Genomic DNA, 21,419 nt, shown 5'->3' on the forward strand with positions numbered 1-21,419 from the left:
CTTGGCTTTGCCTTCCAACCACATGTGTCCTTAGACCAGTCACTTAATGTGGCTCCCTTGATGAAGTCTCCTCATTTCCAGAGTGAAGAAGGTGAACCAGATAGCTTCTAAAAGGTCATTTTTAGTGTTAAGCTTACTGAGGCAGTAGTGACCAGGACTAGAAAGATCCAACTGGGCTCTTGTGTGGGTGCAGATATACTGTACTGGTGTGGCTGTGCTACTTTACCTTCCCGATCCTTGGTCTTTTTGCCTGTAACACGGGGATGCTGATTTCTACCTGGTAGACTGGTCATGAGGATAGGGACGGTGCATGTAAGGGTATATATAAGGACTTGATGGTACAGATTCTAAATCTCTCTTGAACTAGGCAACTTTCCTGTTATACAAGAATAAAACAAAACAAAAATGCTAAAAATTCCATCTTTGAAACTTGTAAAGTTAATGCAAAGAAGGTAGGACAAATACAGGATTTTATTAAGAAACTTGGGCTTTCAAGTTCTATTTCATTCTTAAGCATTTTCCTTTTTAAAAAAGTTTCTAAAACTGTAACAGCAGTTGAATTCTACAAAGGAAAGATACTTTAGGCCTTGACATTTTCAAAGAACATGTTTCTCTTTAAAGTAGATAATTGATGCTCCCCCCCCCCTTTCATTCTTCAGCTTTATCTTATTGCTGGTTGGTGAAAGAACACTGGATTGTGTTCATTTGGCATATTTGATACAGAGCTTATGTATTTATACAGTATATATACTATGTTGAAAATGTGACTATACTGAGATATTGCATTATGGTTTCATAATGGAACAGTTTATGATACCAAACAGTAGTCAGCAAAGGTGAGAAACAGAAGCAATGATTTTCTGAAATGGAGGTATAATGGTTTTCCAAACAAATGCAAAGCTTGATCAAGTTTGACAGTGCTTTCAGGTACTGGTGTTTTCTTTGCTGGTCTTGTAACTCCATTATAATGGAGTTACCAGTGGAAAATTTCTGTAAAAATTCCAAGGTTACTTATCACATTCCTTCCCCATCTACTGTCCATTTGGTGTTTTGGGTCAATCCAAAATTCCTCTGCTTAACCTAAACGAGAGGCTCTCTAGTTTGTTTAAGCCATGCTTCTGCTTTTCTTTTTCTTTTTTCAATAGTCCTACTTCAGGTGTTAAAACCTTAGAATTACAAGCCCAGTTGCATTATCTGTTTGAATTCTTTGTGAATTGATGGGTACAAAGATAACCAGGATATTTAATCATGGAAACTGATCATGCCCCTCAGTGGACCCTGCTCCACTGAGAGCAGGTGGCCCAACCGCAGAAGCATAGAGAGGGGAAAGAGCCCAGAGGGGGGAGGATGACGCCTGCTAGCAGGTGTGTGATGACTCAGCAGTATTCACTGTAGGTAGTCTGTTCTTCCTGCTCCTCTGGAAGGTGCATTTGTACAAATCATAGCTGTAAGCATTGAGCTCAGAGCTGGCAATGCTGGGCCTTGTTAGTGAATCCTAGGGGATTATTGGCTTTGGAGGAAGTCACCAGGCTTAGGTGGAACACTTCTTTTCTTTTTTGAATCAGAAGATGTTTTGCTTGGATTTAAAGAAGCTGAAGAATCCAATCATTGTAAATATTTATTTAAACCTTTTTAAAAGATTTATTGATTTATTTGAGAGAGAGGGAGAGGGGGAGAGAGGGGGAGAGAGTCCTTTAAGCAGACTCCATGCTGAGCGCAGAGCCCAATGGAGGGCTCGATTTCATGACACTGAGATCATGACCTGAACATGAAACCAAGACTCAGACACTTCACTGACTCTGCCACCCAGGCACCTCTCATTATAAAATATTTTAGAATACTTCATGTAGCATAGAATGTATGCTTCTGAGAGGTCTGAGATTGTAGGGATGTATAGGTGAGGACTCTTGAGCGGAGCAGAGTGATTTGACTCACAGAGTTACTCTTTGGAAGGTTTCGTCATTCACATTGGCTGTGGTGTCTTCCACCAGACTAAAAGCTTGACTGCTCCAAAGCAGGGGAGTTGGTCTTTTTCATCTTTGTATCTTTAATGCATAACATAGTGATTAGCACATGGTGGGTGCTCAGTAATGGTGTGTCAAACTGATGTAGACTGAACTGAAGGCTCCCTGGGGATTCGTGGTTTCCTAGGTGCTGGCAATGGTGAGAACTGCTTCCTCACACATGTGCCATCAGGGGCTGCTTTGGTGGGACGGCCCAGGAACTGGAGAGCTCAGCAGACTTGTGCTAGAGAGTCTGTTTAGTTTGATGAGCTTCAGAGAAGGGTATGGGACGAGGGGCCTTTAAAATTTAAAGTAGCTCTGGCTTTCCCAGAAGCAGCCCTGTTCCCTGAGGAGGTGATACCTGGAGAGACATCCGGGGACTAGGTCATCCCCTTCCAAATTTTCCATCACATCTGAAACCCCCTCCTAGCTCCACAAAAGAGTCCCTTGCCATGCTTGCTGTAACATATGGATTGTTTAGGCCAAGGGGTAGTTTACATTCTACAGTTTCCTCTTTCTCACAAGGGGAAGCGGTCCCAGGACCTGTTCCTTAAGTGTATCCAAGAAGGATAGTGGCATTGTTTTCTTGGGAGGTACATGCGTAAGAATGGGTGATGGTATTTCAAGCCAATTGCAAAGGATACATGTTTCATTATAAAAACAGGAAGCAAAATATTTCATTTCAGTGTTTTTATCTTCAGAAAATATAAACTGAGTAACAAATAATTGCCTGTCTTATAAATTGTTGGTTTCCAAATCAATTTTTGGACTCTCTGTTTTTCAATTAAAAACTAAAAAGTTTCTGGTTAGTGCTGATTATCTCCCCAGACTTTGCTTTCTGACATAGGCTTAGCTGTGCCTAATAAATACCCCACTAACTGACTGGGAGATTGTTAGAATAACAGCTCTGCAAGTTTATGTAGCTTATGTAACTTTTGAACCTTGCAGGTACGACGGTGCCAGCCCACAGGGCTATCCTGGTGGCCCGCTGTGAAGTGATGGCAGCCATGTTCAATGGGAACTACATGGAAGCAAAGAGTGTTCTGATTCCAGTTTACGGTGTTTCCAAAGAAACTTTCTTGTCATTCTTAGAATACCTATACACTGACTCCTGTTGCCCAGGTGAGCAGTCTGAATATTAGATAATATCTCACAATTTTTTTTCCTTGTTACACATTTTGGTGCATTGCTTTCTATGAAATTTGTTTTTGCTTAAGATTGATCGAAGTTGACATCATGGAATGTGCTGGTCAGGTGAGGTAGTATTGGGATGACAATTAATTTTCAGTCAGTTTTCACATCCCAGCTAGTCCCAACAGTGTGGTGATTATGTGGACACCCTGGTAATGGAGGTGTTTCATGGTACCCAGTGACTAGTTTGACAGACTGGGACATCCTTTCCATAAAGAGAAGAGATTTGAGCAGCTACTTTTATGGCTCTAACTTGTGATTGAGGCTCTTTTAAGGACTTTGAATATTCTGAGACCCCTTGGTCATCTCTGTAGCTCAGAGAATGTGGGGTTTTTTTTTTAAGTCTTCTTCTGACTACTCCTAAAGTTATACTGTCCTTAAACTAACTTCTTCAAAAACTTCCTGAGATGTTTAGGATGCCCAGCAGACTGTGGGATTTATTTCCCTATTCACTGACTTAGGGCTATATTTGACTAAAAACTAATCATCTTTGGTAGCTGTAAGTTGAAACAGATCTTGCAGGGTTTTTTGTTTTGTTTTGTTTTTGTTTTTGTTTTTGTTTTTGTTTTCCCCTAGCTGGGGGTCTCCTTGGAGAAATTGCGAAATCCTTTCTACCATCCTAGAGCCTTGGGACACCCGCACAGAAGCCCCTTGAATTCATCTTCATCTTCTGGCCACTAGATGGCTCCCACCGCAAACACAACGACCACATACACAGCTAGAATAAGTCCCCGGCAGTTTACTCAGTCAGGGAGCCCAACACCTTGATTAGAGAACCTGGCAACGTATTCTAGCAAATACAAAAAGAAAACACACATTTCAGACCATCCCTCTCTTCAGATTTATTACTTTCACTTTTAGATTAGGAAGATTTCCAATCGTTGTCATTAAAACCTCTTAAAATTTTAAACAAGTCAGGAGCCCTCTAGTGAAAGGTTTTAGAAGTTCAAAAAGAAAATTCCTTTTTTAAAGGAGCTAGTTCTGGTCTTGAAACCAGTTAGAGTTCTTATGGTCAGCGTTAAAGACTGGCTTATAGTATGTACTTAATAAAAATGAAAGCATCGATTCTCATCAAAATGTGTGTTACTGTTTATTTTATATTTAATACTGGCAAATATGTATGGTATGTTAAATAAAAATTTTGAGCCAGACATAAAATAATAAGAAAGTTTAGTTGCTCAGTTGTCCTCCCATTAGTGTAACTGAAGCTTCAAATTTTAGGTTTTCTCTTGCTAATTAGAAAAAAATGCTCAGAGAAGCACTAATAACTGTAGGACAGAGCCCTTTAAAATTTGGTAAAAGGTGGGGCGCCTGGGTGGCTCAGTGGGTTAAGGCCTCTGCTTTCAGCTCAGGTCATGATCCCAGGGTCCTGGGATTGAGCCCCGCATCGGGCTCTCTGCTCAGCAGGGAGCCTGCTTCCCCCTCTCTCCCTGCCTGCCTCTCTGCCTACTTGTGATCTCTGTCTGTCAAATAAATAATAAACAAAATCTTTAAAAAAAATTTTTTTTGGTAAAAGGTGTGGGGAGAAAATGAGTCAAAAGGAATAATCAGTGGGGCGCCTGGGTGACTCAGTGGGTTAAGCCGCTGCCTTCGGCTCAGGTCATGATCTCAGAGTCCTGGGATGGAGTCCCGCATCGGGCTCTCTGCTCAGCAGGGAGCCTGCTTCCCTCTCTCTCTCTCTGCCTGCCTCTCCATCTACTTGTGATTTCTCTCTGTCAAATAAATAAATAAAAAAAATCTAAAAAAAAAAAAAAAGGAATAATCAGAAAGAAGATCAGTATTAGAATGTTTGCACTGAGAAATCGCAGAAAGGTGATCTATTCATTGTGTTAAGGATTGATCATACACGGTGTTCATGGTTCCTGGCTACAAAAAAACAATGCAAGGAATTTAAGGAGGGCTTAGAAAAAGAATTACCTTAGAAAAAGATTACAAATAACTTCTAGGCATGATTACACACACACACACACACACACACACACGCATACAACCTGAGCGATTATCAGCGGTTAAGAGAAGGTGGAAATGGGGAGTTATTGCTTAACGGATATAGAGTTTCAGTTTGGGAAGAAGAAAAATGTTCTGGAGATGGAAGATGGCAATGGTTGCACCACAATGTGAGTGTGCCTTAATGCCACTGGACTGTACACTTGAAAGTGGTTATGATAAATTTTATGTCATGTTTATTTTGTCACAACAAAAACAACAAACAAACCTGGGGACTAAAGAGAAGGAAGATTTGCAGGGATTTGGTTTAGCTGGCACAGAGTTATGTAACAGCCTCAAGACTGATTATTTAAGGGCAATCATAGAATTGCCTTCTCTGAAGACTTAAAAACAACAACAACAAAAAGAGTCACTTTAGAGTGTGAAGGCCTGAATTAATTCTTTCTAAAATGGCACGACAGTGGCACCTACTGATAGGGGCTCCCGTGGCGAAGTGCACCACTCTGGATTTCAGGGTTGTGAGTTCGTGGCCTGGCTTCACTGTCCACCTTCTCTTCTTTCCCTTCCTCGTCAGCTGGCATTTTCCAGGCTATGTGTCTTCTGATCTGTGCTGAGATGTACCAGGTGTCCAGGTTGCAGCACATCTGTGAGCTCTTCATCATCACGCAGCTGCAGAGTATGCCTAGCAGGGAGCTGGCGTCTATGAACCTGGATATCGTCGACCTGCTCAAAAAAGCCAAGGTACCTGCCCATTTGTATCTGCTTGCTGGATTTAAAAAAAAAAAAAAAAGATTCTGTTTCTTGAGAGAGACACCCATGTTTGTCTTAGTTTAGACGTTTGGCCAAATGAGGTTAAAGGGCCCTCACAACAGTTTCTGGGACTGGACCATTTTGAAGCATCGGATGTTTGAGCAGTGTTTTCCAGGGTGGTAGAATTTGCTGATGGGAAATTTTTCACCTGTATGACAGCCTGTTTTAGTCTCATCTGAGTGTGGTGCTTTATTGTGCCATATCGGCATTGTAGGAAATAGAACTTAGGTTGAATTTCCCCAGAGCTGTCCCATCTTAGGGTTCATGAAAGAAAAATGACAGAACTGGTCCATGCATATTGACAGAGATAGTTAGGCTAAACTCATTTATGTGTTCATTCATTCATCTGTCATTTCATGGACGTGTTTTAGAGTTCCCTGTTGTTTGTAGGATGTATCAGTGTACTTCATTTATCCTTTCAAAATGCCTTTTGTTGATGGGTCTCATGTACCTTCAGTAAAAACAGTGTTGAGAATCACTACAGTACACCACACTTTCTGGCTTCTTCTAAGCTTAGGGCATTTATGTTTTTAAGAATTGGATTTCTCCACATTCTAGGGAATAGAGTTTGCATGGTTAAGCAAATTGTAAGGAACTGCAGTCACAAAGAGCCTAGAACCTGAATCTGACAAAGGACTGGGCTGATCTATAAGTAAAGTAGGTTTGCGGTCTTGGAAGTCGTCTGGAGCTGGCAGATGTGCCAGTCAAAAATTGGTTATTTCCTCATTCCCACTAAAGGGGGGCAGGAAGTTTATTCAAATATGTCATCCTACCCCTGATTATTCTACTGTTCCATCCTCTGCCCTGTGACAGTTTTAGGGCTTCCGGCTGTCATGGAATATAGTGGTCTATATTGAACTTGCCATAAGCTGAAACGTCTAGGTCTTTTTTACAGGAATATATTTGATCCATCATTGGTGACTATCAGGACTTCGCAAAATGTCATCGGTCATACAGCATTTGGCGATCCCTATCAACTTGGAGAGAAATTAGAAAAATAGGACAATTCTGTCTTCAAGTTGCTGAAATGGAGCCACATAAAGTGGCAAAGGGCAGACCGCTAAAATCTTGCCTCCACATTGAGATGAACTCATAAATCAATAATGTATATTTCTGGGCAAAGAAGGGAATTCATTTAAAGCCTCTAGGTCTTCTCTAGGTCTTCTCTTACTGTCTTTTAAACTATTTTGGAGTTTGTTTCTTTCATAATCAAGTCTTAAGGCCTTACATATTTAATTTTAAGGATAAAAACAAATCAAAAGAATTGAGTAACCTTCTGCACAGTGTTGGAGCTTGATGCTGGGGCCACTGGCTGGCCATTGAGCTCACAAGTGTAGGCAGTGTGCACTTGAGGGCTAAGCCCTTTGCTAACACCACAAGGGCCTCTGGCCCAGCGAGTGCAGTGTGATAGTAATTCTTGCTACAAGAACAAAACAAAGCCAGAAAAATACAAAACATCACTGCGTAACCTTGATCTCTCTTTGTTATTCATTCACACTGAGCCTGGGATAAATAGCTAACTTCTAGATTTACTTTAAAATTTCTTTTTCATTCTCTCTGGTATTTTTTACAGCCTATGTTCATTTTTGTTGTATCATTTGCATACTGTTCTACCAAGTCTGTCATACTTTAAAAGAATGAGCACAAGCTTCTCTTTTTTTTTTTTATCTCGTCGTGTCCTTTTAGTAGCTGCATTCAAGAACTTCCTGTCCGGTTGCATTGATGTTTCAGGTCGCACGCGTGCACATGCGTACAGGTCTCCTCACTGGTGTCATTTATGATTGCGTTGTCAGTAGTTCTTCTGACCTGTTTTCCCTGACTCTGTGCTTTCTGATTGTGTAATTATCCTTATTTCTTTCTCTTTAATTTTAAAAGTTTAAGATACCAGACCTTTTTGAATTTTACTTTTTGTTTCTGAAGACTTTTTTAATTTATAGGATTAAGCCTCCAATTACCAGTTTTTCTTTATTCTCTTCCTGGTGGTCCCCAATTTGGCAATTACAAATCCAAGATAACAGGATCATTTTCATTGCCAGTTCTCTTTGGAAGTTCCTAGTTTGAGGCTTTAGTTCACCAGCCAGTTCATATTGTTGGTCAGAATTTTAGGTAATTTTTCCTTCATTGTTTCTCTGACTTCTGGGAGGTGAAACTGTCTTTTAGCAGAATTAGACTTGGAGTAGTTTTTTTTGAATAATCAAAATCTCCAAGCACTCTACTGTCATCTCTGCTAGTTTTTCATTGTTTATCAGGAAAGCATCCTTCATACTTTTGTTAGAGTGGAGCGCTTTGATATTCTCTCACTTCTGCTTCCTCCTTTCCCTTCCCCTAATGTTTCTCAATTCCTTATCATGATTTTACCTTCAAGTTCATCTGTTTCCATCAAGTTGGACTTTTATTTGGCAGAGAAAGACACAGTGAGAGAGGGAACACAAGTAGGGCAAGTGGGAGAGGGAGAAGCAGGCGCTTCCCGCTGAGCAGGAGCCTGATAAGAGCCTGGATCCCAGGACTCTGGGATCCTGTTCTGAGCTGATCCCAGACACTTAACTACTGAGCCACCCAGGTGCCCCAAGTTGGACTTTGAACATGCAAGAGAAGCTTCTTTCCCTTAATCAGATTCAGTCCCTTGAACTCAGGTAGGCATCTCCTTATCTCTGCTCCCTTTTCTGTTCTAACTAGCCAAACTTTGGTGATTCCTCTGAAGTCCTGCTAACCATATTAAAGTTTCAAACTCAGTATCTTACTTATAAAAACTCAATGTTTTATAATCTGTACGTTAATATTTGGCTGCTGCAGGCTACCAGTTTTCTGATCTTTTCCTTGTGAGTTTCTGGGTATTTTTTCCACCACTATTATTCTTCACAGAACTGTTAAATGCATTGTGTTTATGGTATTTTTAAAGCCTTTCTTTTTTATTTTGTTGTTTATTTCAGTTTAAACCTGCTTCGTCAGGGGCACCTGGGTGCCGCAGTCAGATAAGCATCCAATTCTTGGTTTCTGCTGAGGTTGTGATCTTGGGGTTGTGAGATTGAGCCTCCAAGTAGCTTCAGGCTCATGCTCAGTGGGGAGTCTGCTTAAGATTCTCTCTCCCTCTTCCTCTGTTCCCCGACTCGTGCTTGTGTGTGATAGTTATGATACCTTGAATCTTGGTCAAAACTAAAATTCTTTATTTTAACCATGTTTCTGTAGCTAGCTGTTCATTTCTGTGATCGTCCTTCTCCTTAAAGTCGCAGCCCTTAGGTGATGTCCTGAACTTTTCTTTGTAGGTTATCTGCTTTGGGTTAATCATTTGATCGTGCTGGTGGCTTCTGTTAAAATAGCTACACATTCTTGTTCTATCTCTTTGAGATCACTCACATTTATCGGCTTAAAGTTAAGGCGAGTAAAAATTGGTAAAATGTGATGTGGGATCTAATGAACCATAAAGTATCTTACATTCAAAAATTTTTATTTTGTATAATGAAAAGTAGAGGAACCTGTGGATTTAACATGTGAAAATATTCCCACATTATATTAAAAGAGCAATACGTGAGTTTCTTCTTTAAGATTTGAGATTATAAATCTTTCTTCGATTTAGCATTATTTCTTATATAATACTTTAGCATTCCCTTCAAAGAGCTATATTTAGCTTAAAGGTGCAGACAACCTAAATGTCCATCAACAGGTGAATGGATAAATAAAATGTGGTATATACATACAGTGGAATATTACTCAGTCTTAAAAAGGAATAATGTAATATGTGCTGCAACATGGATGGTACTTGAGGACATTATTCTAAGTACGATAAACCAGGCAGAACAAGCATACCTATTGTATAAGCCAGGGTCTGTGAGGTATCTAGAATAGTCAAATTCAGAGAGAGAATAATAGAATAGTGGCTACCAGGGACTAGGGGGAGGGGTAGAAGGGGAGTTACTATTTAGTGTGTAGAGTTTCAGTTTGGAATGATAAAAACTTTCTGGAAATAGATAGTAGTGATGGTTGCATGATAATGTGAATGTACTTAATGCCACTGGTACCCTTAAAAAAGGTTAAAATGGTAAATTTTATGTTTTGTGCATTTTAACCACAATAATAAAAAAAAGAACTGTACTCATGTATCAAAGTGGCCTGCCAGCACGTTATGTCGTCTGAATTGAGTGGTTAGATGGATCAGTGAGCATCACTGGTCGATTGGCACCAAGGTGAGGATGTCATGGCCACAGTGCTCTCAATTTCCCTTCCATTAGCTATTGAAATTCAGAATGAGAAATGTGCTGGAAATCCTGCTCACCGTAAGAGCATATAACTACATCCTAGTTAAAAGCATCCTCTTAACTATATCCTAGATAAAAGCAACTGCTCAGACATAACCTTCTCATAGAGGTATGTACACATTGAAGCCCATGCCCTTAGGTTGATGACATTTCCTTCACAAAATATATTTCAGTTTGCCCCATGGGTGAACTTGTTTAGCTATGGCCAAGGATGTACCTTCGTCAACCATAATCATATCTCTGTTACACAGCTGTAAGTGCGATTAGTGACGGCCATGACCTTAGATTAAAGGAAATCCTTAAGAACCTCAAAGAGTCTCTTAACCACTGATGCAGTGTGCCTGTGTTCAAGACAGTGAGATGCTCTAGCACCAGTGGCTTGTTATTCATTTGATTTGGTCTCTTCCCTGATGTAATTTTATTATTACATGCAAATAATCTCCCTTTTCCTTTCTGCTCTCAGAGGAGGCGGAAGGCTGCGTCACATGCGGACACAGTCAATATGGAGTCCTGCTCTATACAAATCCTGCCAGACCGTTCTCTCCACCTATTCATCATCTGGATGTCTGGATGGTTATTAGTACAACATTGTTTCACTTTCCATTTTTCTTGCAGTTTCACCACTCGGATTGCCTTTCAACCTGGCTGCTTCATTTCATTGCTACTAACTACCTCATCTTCAGCCAAAAGCCTGAATTTCAGGATCTTTCAGGTAGGTTCCCAATTACTCTTTTGAAATGAAAACTTTGTTCTTTGCTCTTAGGTTTAAGAGGTAGTTTGTAGGGATAGTAGTTGTTAAAAAACAAAAAGTTAAAAAAAAAGTCAGTGTAATACCTTCCTCTTAACTACACAGTGTGGTAATTTTAACTTACACTTTAACTTACAGTCACCTGCTTATAACAATAGCTTGACCTGTGTTACACAAGAAGCTTTCTAATGATTGTTTTATAGCTCCCATCCATTTTTAAGGGTGCCTTTTTTTCTGAAGTAAAGTGATAAGGTAGCCTCAGGTGGAATTTGATTGTGACAAACAATATTTTAGTTTTAACTACCTAAATCAGAAGCAAAATTTTAACAGTACAGATTTAAATTTTTTTCTTGTGAAGGAAATTGTAACTGTCATTTATTATTTATAATATGTAGTTCTGTTGTTCTGATATGCACATTTATTTAAGCGTATCTGTATAGGAATCCATTATATTCCTCGGGAATAACAGTTTTTTAATTGGTCAGAAAGTGTTGCAAAACTTACTGAACAGAGAGTGTACATAATGTGATCTTTAAGGTGAGTTGTGAAGATTAAAACCAGTCAAAGTGTGAGCTCCTGAATGCTGCACAAGAAGAAAGAAAATGAGAACCGAATAGTCATCAGAGTAGATGGTCAGTTTAGATACGATGGTGTGCTCATGTTACTTAGAATAGGCTCAGGGAATAAATTTTTTTTTTTTTAATCGCCTAGTTAAGTAGTTTTAAACTCTAAGCAGGGACGTCCATAGAGACACCTGAAGGTTTTCTGAGGTGGGGGCTGAGAGCAGGGAGTGGCTGAGGGAAGAGGAGGGAAGGAAGAAGAGAAGGCTGGAGGCTGTAGTTCTTAGACCCCTGGCCCTTTAGCCTGTAGTTTTTATCTTCTGTTTTATCTGCTGTTCTCCATAACATTTTACTTGTAAAAGATGATCTGCTGCTAAAATATTTGAAAGTCTCTGGTTTCTTTCATCTTCTTAGATAAGGAAACCAGGAAACGGTCCATTTTTGGCAGATATATTCAGTTGGTTGACAAAGATCGTATGCCTATTGAGAGCCTTCTTATATAGAACTTACTTATTAGTGCAGTAGAGAAACACAGTAAAGCAGAATAAAGATATTTACTAACCATCTTCTCTGTGCAAGAAAGAAAGAAACTAATTCCATTCATAAAGAGAAGGCATGCTTCTTGCCATTAGTAGGGACATTCTAATACAGTCATTTTTTAAGAAATCAATTCAAAATGAAACAAGTGGACATTGTGATTTTAGAACCACCTTTGTTATGCTGCCTTAGGTTCCCTTCATTTGTAAAAGAAAAATAAGATTATTTTCCATTTACTGTCTTGTATAGATGAATGCTACACATGGAGTACTAGTACAAGCTTAGGAGAATGTACTCTGTAAATCCTTTGTGTTATAAATTTTTATTTTATTTTATTTTATTACTTACACAATTGACTATAAAGTGTGTTATGACCACCTGGCATAGTGAGAAGTTGGACTCCAGGGTGTAATTTGAGAAGACAGGGTAAGAAGATGAGACTGTGTCCTTGATTGTCGTCTGTTCCTTTGATGAGGACTAGAAGCGTCTTCTGAATGTTGCAGTTCATTGGTACCTGTTTATGTTCAGGACCTGCTGTGATGTGTCCTTGGGAGCAGAGAATAAAAGCCCCTGGTGGATAGGGAAGAGTTAGATAGTCTAACTGAGTGGTCACAAACTGGGAATCTGGGGGTTGAAAGGAACTGAATACGGTCTGCCAAGGGGTTTTATTTGGGCTACATGGTATTACCTTTTTTTAGTGTCACCATTTAAAAATTATAACAGGGCACATCTTAAAAATCAAATTTCTGCCTTCTTTGGAAAAGTTGGAAGATCTGGCTGTCCTGGGCCCATCTTCCCACGTGGAAGCAACCTGGACCTAAGCAGTAACTCAGCCCATTTACAGGAGCACGTGTCCTGCTGAAGGTCGTAGTCAGCTCTTCTCCCTGCTGTCTCACACTTGAACTGCCTCACAAGGTTGCTTGAAGTTGGAAGGGTTCTTGTCACTGTTTACAGCTCCCTTCAATGATTTTCCGCCTTTGGTTTCAAAAATTACCAAGTTATTGTTGGAATTCTGTGAACCGTTTTCTCTTGCCTGAGAATTCTTCTTCTTTAAAGGTGTTTAGGAATTGAAAAGTGAGACTAAACAAGATGTTGTGTTAATGTTGGCATTGATACAGCAGAACTCAGTTGAAGAGCTCATTCAGTGTTAGGTATGTTTTATATGTTGGACTCTTTGAACACAAACAGCAATGCATAGGAATATAAGTTACCCTTGGCATTTGCGGATTCAATATTCTCACAGGTTAATTTAGCTTGATATTATGTTACATATTATATATGTGGAGTCTTTTGTCTTGTTTTGGTTTTTGCTGGCTACCAGAGCTCATCTGTGATAACTTTTTCTCTTTTTTTTTAAATCTTAACCAAGAGAGTAGTCTTATGTCACGTTTGCTTACTAATGAATCCTACAACTAACTTCCCTGAGCTGCTAGGTCATTTCTTTTTGTCCAAGTCCTGCAGCCTAGATCATGACCTCATTAGTCCAAATTATAATATATGCGGTCACACAATAGATGGGGAAGTGGGAACTGACTTAGCAGAAGGAAAGCTAAGCACCCACAGAAGGGAATGCTGATGAGAAGCAAGCTGACTCCCTCAGCAGAGTACCAAGACACCTTAGAAATGTGAGGGACCAGGTATTTCAGAAAGCAGAGTAAAGCTTGGGGCTGAAATTAGTAGAACTGGTTGAAAGAGGTGAAGAAGGGAGTGCCTGGGTGGCTCAGTCAGTTGAGCATCAGACTCTGGGACTTGGCCTAGGTCTTGGTCTTGGTGTTGAACCCCCCGTCGGGCTCTGCGCTCAGCATGGGGTCTGCTTGAGATTCTCTCCCTCTCCCCTGGCTTGTGTGTGCTCTTTCTCTACAAAAAATAAATAAATAAAATCTTTAAAGATTATTAAAATATTTTAAGAAAAGAAGAAGAAAGTTATGAACTATCAATTTGCTGCACTCCATCCCACTCAGGCAGGCAACTCCTTCTCCTTCATCGTTGTAGGAGATGGGAGATTTATTCCTGGAGAAATTAAACCAAAAGAATTCTAGAATCACAAACTCCAGGTATAGCTAAGATTAGGTTAAGGAGCTGAGCTGAAGGAGCACCTGGGTGCCTTAGTCATTAAGTGTCTGCCTTCGGCTCAGTTCATGATCCCAGAGTCCTGGGATCAAGTCCCACATTGAGCTCCCTGCTCAGCGGGGAATCTACTTCTCCCTCTCCAGCTCCCTGTGCTTGTGTTCCCTCTCTTGCTATCTCTCTGTCAGACAAATAAATAAAATCTTAAAAAAAGAAAAAAAGAGCTGAACTGAGAACATGGGGATCATGCAAAAGTGTGCACATTGTATAGTAAGCCACCAACCTCCTTCCTGTGTCCAGCTTCTAGAATTCCAGCACCAGGTATTGCTGCCTTGACTCCCACAGTCTGAGCATGAGATTGAAGCATCTTTCTCTGGCCCTGGAGAAAAAATATGTAGGTGCAATCATTTGGAAATTCTGTCTGTGAACCCAACAGATAACTTCTCAATTATTCCAACAGTCAGTAAGTCCTACCCATGACCACAGGATACCCAAACAGCTATCTGGTATCTCACTCTCAAACGTAAGGATATAACTGAGGATCTTCAGATATTTTAGGCAATACCTAACATGAAAGATAGATACCAAAACCAAAATAAAATTGATAAAACAGAAGAGAAGGACTTTAGTGGAACAAAGAATAGAAAAAAATCTTTTAAAAATCTTAAATATCATCAGTGAATAAGAGATATAATTCATAAAGCAGGAGAGAATGTTATTTTAAAAAAAAACAATATTCACAAAGACAGTAGAATGATGGTTGCCAGGGATGGGGGGAAGGGGAAATGGGGAGTTGTTAATGGGTATAGAGTTTTAGTTTTGCAAGATGAAAAGAGTTGTGGAAATTGGTTGGACCATAATGTGAATGTACATGACAATACTGAATTATATACCTAAAAATTGTTAAGATAGTAAATTTTATGTTATGTATGCTTTACCATAGTGTAGAAAACAGTACAAAAAAAAGTTCTTAGAAATTAAACAAAAAACAAAAACAACAACAAAACAACAAATAACAACAACGAAAACCCCTAAATAAATAAAAGAGTTTAAACAAGTACATAAAAATTGAAAGATAAGGATGAGGACATCTTCTAAAAAGTGAGACAAAAAGATTAAGAGGAGAGAAAGTTTTTTTTTTTTTTTTAATTTGGGGCTCAATCCAGATGAAGTATCTGACTTGAAGAAGTTAATGCAGAATAAAACAGTGAAGAGGAAAATATCAAGGAAGTAATACAAGAAATTATCCTAGTCCTGAAGGACCCAAGTCTTAAGACTGAAAGGACCTGCTAGGCACTCAGCAGTATGAGTGAACAAAGTCCATCCTTGGGACGTGCGAGAACACCAACCATAAATAGAAAAATATGACAGTTTTAAAAGAACACAGATGACTTGCCAAGAGCTATAAATCTGAATGGTAGAGGAGTGTTTAATAACCTTGAAAACTAGAATGCAGAGGAATTCTGTCTTCAACATTCTGAGGAAAGTTTTTCACCTAGAGTTCTGTACCAAACCAAATTATCAATCGTGTGTGAGGAGGATAAAGATGTTTCATCACACGCAGGGTCTCAAAAATACTTCAGACCTACCCTTCTTTTCCAGGGAGCTAATAAAGGTTGTGCTTCACCAGAAGGGAAAAACAAACTGAGTGAAGGGCTGGACTCCAAGAGCAGAAAGATCCAACACGGAAGCAGGAAGCAGGCCTTGAAAGCCTGAGAGTGTGGGGCTGTGAGGAGAAGGGGCTGGCAGCTGCCTCAGGAGTGGTTAGCTTGCCTGGTGACTGTGGCTGGGTGGAAGATAGACTTGAGAGGGCCTTAGAGTTTGGGAGGGTGAGGTGGCTACAAAGAAAACTAAATGAAAAGCAAGTCTGTTATCATCTCCAAGACAAATGAGTCGCATTTGGAAAAAGCAAAAGAATATGCATAGTACTTGATGAAGCAGTGTATTATTGCAAACCACGTAAAAATTTAAATCCTGATGACTGATTTAAGGAAAAGGTAAGGGATATATAGGCGAGCTCAGATCCCCTCTATCAAATAGGAAATCAGTAATAGTTAATATCTAAACTTAACCCAAAATAAAATACATGCAATTAACATTCTTTTTCTAAAAATTTTAGTGGAAGAACGCAGTTTTGTTGAAAAGCACAGATGGCCTTCGAATATGTACTTGAAGCAGCTTGCGGAATACAGGAAGTATATTCACTCCCGGAAATGTCGTTGCTTAGTAATGTAACCCAGAGCTTTTATATGCATATGCTTTTTATTATTATTATTATTATTATTATTACTATCATTCTGAAGCAGAAGAATGGGATACCTCTGTGTTCCAGTAAAATTCTGTGACTGAAACCAATATGGGCGTTAAAAAAAATTACCATACAGCTTAATGTGTTTGTTAGTTCTCTGAAAAAAACTACTACTGTGATCTTTAAAGGGAACAAAATAGACCATAGGCTAAAACCAAGGCTTCACCATCCTAGTATGTAAAGCTGTCCTACAGCTTCTTTTTCCCTTTAAGATGCCCTGTTGCTTTAGTGATATTAATACCCCTCCCAGTTAAGTAATGTTTAAATTTAAAAACAAAATCATGTAGTATTAATTAAAAATGTTCATTATGTCTGATAAATTGCTCTATTAAAATAAGGGGCATTTTAAAGACCAAGTATGACTATTTCAATAACAAAAAAATCTAGCGTAAAGCTGATCAATCTGAAATCTTAGGAATAGAAATTTGCATGGGATTTTGAAAGTGAAACGCCACGTGGTTTCAAATCAGTGAAAATGTTTGAACCATCATGAAAAAAAATTTTTTTTTTTAATGTGGACTACCGAACTGAGCCACCTTGTCTCTTCTGTGGGATTCTGATTGGGCAGGAAACCTAAACAGGGCTGGCTTTAAGGCCGTGTAACTTGTGTCATCACACAGGGCCCCGTGCTTGGTTTGAGGCTCTGCTCTTGCCATTTTGAAATTCTTAATAATGTTTAAAAAAAGTCCCTGCATTTTCACCTTATACTGGGCTCCCCAAATTATGTGTGTCTCCTAGCAGGATATATACTATATTTTCTTGCTAACCACCATTCTCACTGAAAGCAAAAAAGAGGCACTGACATGGAGGGAACAGAAGGAGGCTTGCTGGAGGGAAGAGATCACGAGGGGTTTCCCAACCTTGAGGACCTCTTGCAGGAGTGGAGGGTCACAAGGCGGGGTTCTCTGCTGCCACTTCAGCGGGCAAGGGAGACATGACTTGTGTTTACTCAGCTTTAAAACACTCACAGTTCTGGCTCTATCACAGTGGAAGAAATGCTTTCTTGCTCATTCTAAGACCAGGATGTTGGTAAAAGCGACTGATCAGTGTGAATTTAAAACGCATTTATAAAGATGCTCCTAGGAAGAGTTGCCTTCTAGAGAAATTGTAATCAGTGGCTTAAGAGTTTTTTGTTTCGTGTACTTACTAAGCTTAGGAGACCAGCGGCTTGAATTGTTTGAATTCTTTCTGAGGGCCGCAAAGTTATTTAATGAGGAGTAGCAGGAATCTTGTCGTTCAGGATAACCCAGTAAGTTAAGAGAAAGGTTATAAATCAAAGACTCAGTACATAGAGAGAAAATGGTACTAGGATAGAATTATAGTCTCTGTTGTATCACATGTCAACAGAAATAATTACATCGAAAGCTCGTAAGCTGAGAGATGGAAAACCAGATTACTATTTATTGTTAACATCATTTTCATCTACAGTATTGGGATATATTTTTCTTCTAATTTCCAATGACTTTCAAGAACACCGAATTTTTCCAGCTATTCAAAGGTTTGATTAAATAGTTTTATATCACAGTATTAAACATACTGCTGTACAGTTAGTCCTTGAATGTATGTCAACACTGTTAGAATACAACAGTAAAAACACCCTATATATATCTTCCAAGAACCCTGACTTTAATTAGATTGTATTGCTGCAGGTTACCAGAATGCATTTTATGTTTTTTGTATTTTAACCACTTGAGTTAATCAATTCTTGGCAAATCCCATCTGATAAGGATAAACATTGTAAAGAATAAAGACTATATTAGATTTCTAGAAATTCATCACATTTGAGATCTTTTAAAACACAGTGATAGCCTTATGTTCTTCTTAAGGTAGTCTTTCCCCTATGTGAGTTACAGCACTGAAAATTCTAAATCAGTAACTTTTGATCTAGGAAATTGAAAAACATTAAGTTCTAAGGCAAAACAAAGTATTTGGTTGAAAATACTATTTCACATTTACATAGACCATAGATACTTTTGAGGTTGTTTGTCCGGAGTGGAAGTTGAATTTGAAAGCTGGGGCTCCGTGGGGGTTGAGCATGTAGATTTTATTATGAAAAGTCCTTGACCACCTGGGGGAGTGACTCCGCCACCCTGATGTCGTGGCTTTGCAGAGCTAGTCAGAACAGTAATCAAATTAGTTTTTAAACCTAGACTCTTCGGTACCTTTGAATTAACTCAATTTAAAATAACAAGAAATTTAGAAATACTTACAAACTCTCTCGGAGAAATGAGTGCTCTTTTTGAGTTTTTTTTTTTTTTAATTGAGAGATTATTTCTAGATGAATGTATGCTTTGTGTTCATCTCTGCTTCAATATATTTACCAAACATTTTAATTAGAGAAGATACCATGTGATAGAATTAAGGCCTCTTCTTTCTGAGCCAGGTTTTCACTTTCTATAACCCTTTGTATACTTCTGACTGCTCTCTGTTCCTATTATAAGAGAGTAGGCTTATAAAATAGAAGTTTCAGTAATGTAAGTGAAATTCACCCTGTCCAGAGAGCCTGGCAGCTTCACACTGGGCAGTGGCAGAAAACCGAACAGTTGGATAAATGGAACTTCCAAGACAGCTAAACTTTTCGATTCCAATTTTAAAAACTACACTACATTGACATACTTAATTAGAAAAACAAAATTTCCTCGAGAGTACTTTATTTTATTTAAAGCATCTGTTTAATTCAATCTTTAATAATTTTGCTAAGAAGGTTATGTGTGTATTTTAATATAGCCTGACCTGAATTTATATGTTTTTAGTTTTAGTATTTAACATTTTGTAACAAATAAACCTTTTTTAAAACAAGCTTAACATAGTGTCCTGCAATTATTTTACCTCGGATGTTGAAATGTTGGAATAAATATGGGAATATTGCCTGTGTTTCTCAAGCATCATTATGTTTCACAGATAATTTCCATTACACGTAAGGTATGTAGAATATTGCTGATGTTGTAGATGCCTGAGATCAGATAAAGACATTTATATTACCTTTACCAGCTGGTACCAGAATTTCTCTTCACAAAATAACTGTCTTTATTTAGAAAAATAGTTTGATAATTGTTTAGCATAGAAGTGAGCCCTGTGGGCTCAAATGTTGCCTGAGCCAAGACTTCTGAGAAGCAGAGAAGCTGTTCTGCATAATAAAGGGTTAAGAAGTTGGAAGTTTCCAACAAAATGAAAAGGCAAGCTGATGAAGGGGAGAGAATAAAAATCATTTAACTTATAATGAGTTAATACCAAAATTTGTAAAGAACTGATACATCTCAGCAACAAAACAAAATAAAACATGGACAGAGAATCTGAACAGAGATTTTTTTTTTTTTCCAAAGAAGACATAGACTTGGTCAACAGGCCCATGAAAAGATGCTCAGCAGAGAAATGCAGGTCAGAACCTCGATGAAGTATCACCTTGTACCTGTTAGAATGGCTGTTATAAGAAAGATGAGATAACAGATGTTGGCAAGGATGTGGAAAAAAGGGAACCCTCATGTAATGCTGGTGGAAATGTAGATTGGTGCAGCCACTATGGAAAACAGTGGAGACGTTCCTCAAAAAATTAAAAATGAGACTACCATATGATCTAGCAATTTCACATTTGGGTATTTATCTGAAAAAAAAAAAAAAAAAAGAAAGAAAATGGAAAAAACTAACTTGAAAAGCTATCCGCACCTCCATGTTTATTGCAGCAGTATTTACAATAGCCAAGACATGGAAACAACCTAAGTCTCAATTAATGGGTGGAGGGATAAGGCAGATGTGGTGTATATATACAATGGAATGTTGTTCAGGTATAAAAAAGTATGAAATCTGGCCTTTTGTGACATGAATGGATCTTGAGAGCATTACATTAAGTGAAATAAGTCAGACTGAGGAGGACAAATACCATGGGATCTCACTTATATGTGGAATCTTAAAACAACAGCAACAACACGAACCACCAAGCTCATAGATGCAGAGGACAGATCGGTGTTTTGCCAGAGGCAGAGTTTGGGGGTTGGGGATGGGTGAAATGGGTAAAGGGAGGTCAAAAGGTATAAACTTCTAGTAATAAGATGTCATCATTGGGTGTAATATACAGTATGGTGACAGGTTAATCCTGTATTGTCTCTCTGAAAGTTGCTAAGAGAATAGATCTCAAAATACTCCACAAGAAAAAAATCCATGACTGTGCAGTTATGGACGGTAACTAGAATGTGGTGAACATTTTGCAGTATCTACAGATATTGAATCATTATCTGTGCACCTGAACTTGCCATGGCAGAAGAGGCCAGATAGAAGAGAGAGAAACACAAGGCAATCATAATACGAAAATGGGATATGCACGATGTAACACAGTCCCTCCCCCAGGCTCCCCAGTTGCTAGTAAATTCTACTAAATTCATAAAGGCCTCCACAGTTCCCCTGGAATGATGTGGCAGACACATATCTGACCGGCGACACACTCTTCTAGAGGACCCCAATTACCTGTAGAAGAACCTCCGCAGCCCTTGCTGCCATCACAGCCTTTCCTAAGTAGCCCCGTCTGTTCTGCCTTGACATGCGGGGCATTGACGGTGTACTCGCACACTTCACACACTTCCCGTGCCTCGGGTTGGCTTGCCATTCCCTGTCTACTTTGCAGACTCCTGCATGTCCTGTAAAAACCCCACTTCAACATGTCTCTTTTGCTCTCTAGGACTGAAGAATTGTTTCTGCATGTGAATAAGAATGAATTGCTTCCACACGTGTCTTTCCTTAGCTCTTTATTCTCACCTTTATTACGGCACTAGTGCGCTTTAGGTATTTCTGTATCAGTGGTTTCTACTTGGCTGTAACTTGAGGGCAGGGACCATGTCCTGGTCTATCTTCATGGCCCCTCTGTAACCCTTCAACAAGCGCGGGACTGACATAGACTGTATATCATAAATGGCACTAAAAAGGCTAGATCGCTTCTGTTGGAACGGTAATCAAAAACTTGTAAATGGGGCACCTGGGTGGCTCAGTGGGTTAAGCCTCTGCCTT

General features: G+C 39.1%; 1 protein-coding gene and 1 non-coding gene across 3 annotated transcripts in view; both read left to right on the plus strand.

Annotated features, from left to right (window-relative positions):
• RHOBTB3 (Rho related BTB domain containing 3) overlaps positions 1–19,229 on the plus strand; it is a 54,928-nt gene extending 35,699 nt beyond the window's left edge. For both annotated transcript variants that reach the window (XM_059175513.1, XM_059175512.1), the window contains exons 9-12: positions 2,952–3,125; positions 5,716–5,882; positions 10,820–10,916; positions 16,236–19,229. In XM_059175513.1, the coding sequence (XP_059031496.1) occupies positions 2,952–3,125; positions 5,716–5,882; positions 10,820–10,916; positions 16,236–16,351 (554 nt within the window). In that variant the 3' untranslated portion in view covers positions 16,352–19,229. The remainder of the gene's footprint in view (positions 1–2,951; positions 3,126–5,715; positions 5,883–10,819; positions 10,917–16,235) is intronic.
• Positions 7,227–7,379, plus strand: LOC131832900 (small nucleolar RNA SNORA62/SNORA6 family). The gene has a single exon (XR_009354244.1). It is a non-coding gene; the product is annotated as a small nucleolar RNA SNORA62/SNORA6 family (small nucleolar RNA).
• Positions 19,230–21,419: the final 2,190 nt, after the last annotated feature.

This window comes from Mustela lutreola, chromosome 5 (genome assembly GCF_030435805.1).
Source record: "Mustela lutreola isolate mMusLut2 chromosome 5, mMusLut2.pri, whole genome shotgun sequence".
NCBI classification, from domain to species: domain Eukaryota; kingdom Metazoa; phylum Chordata; class Mammalia; order Carnivora; family Mustelidae; genus Mustela; species Mustela lutreola.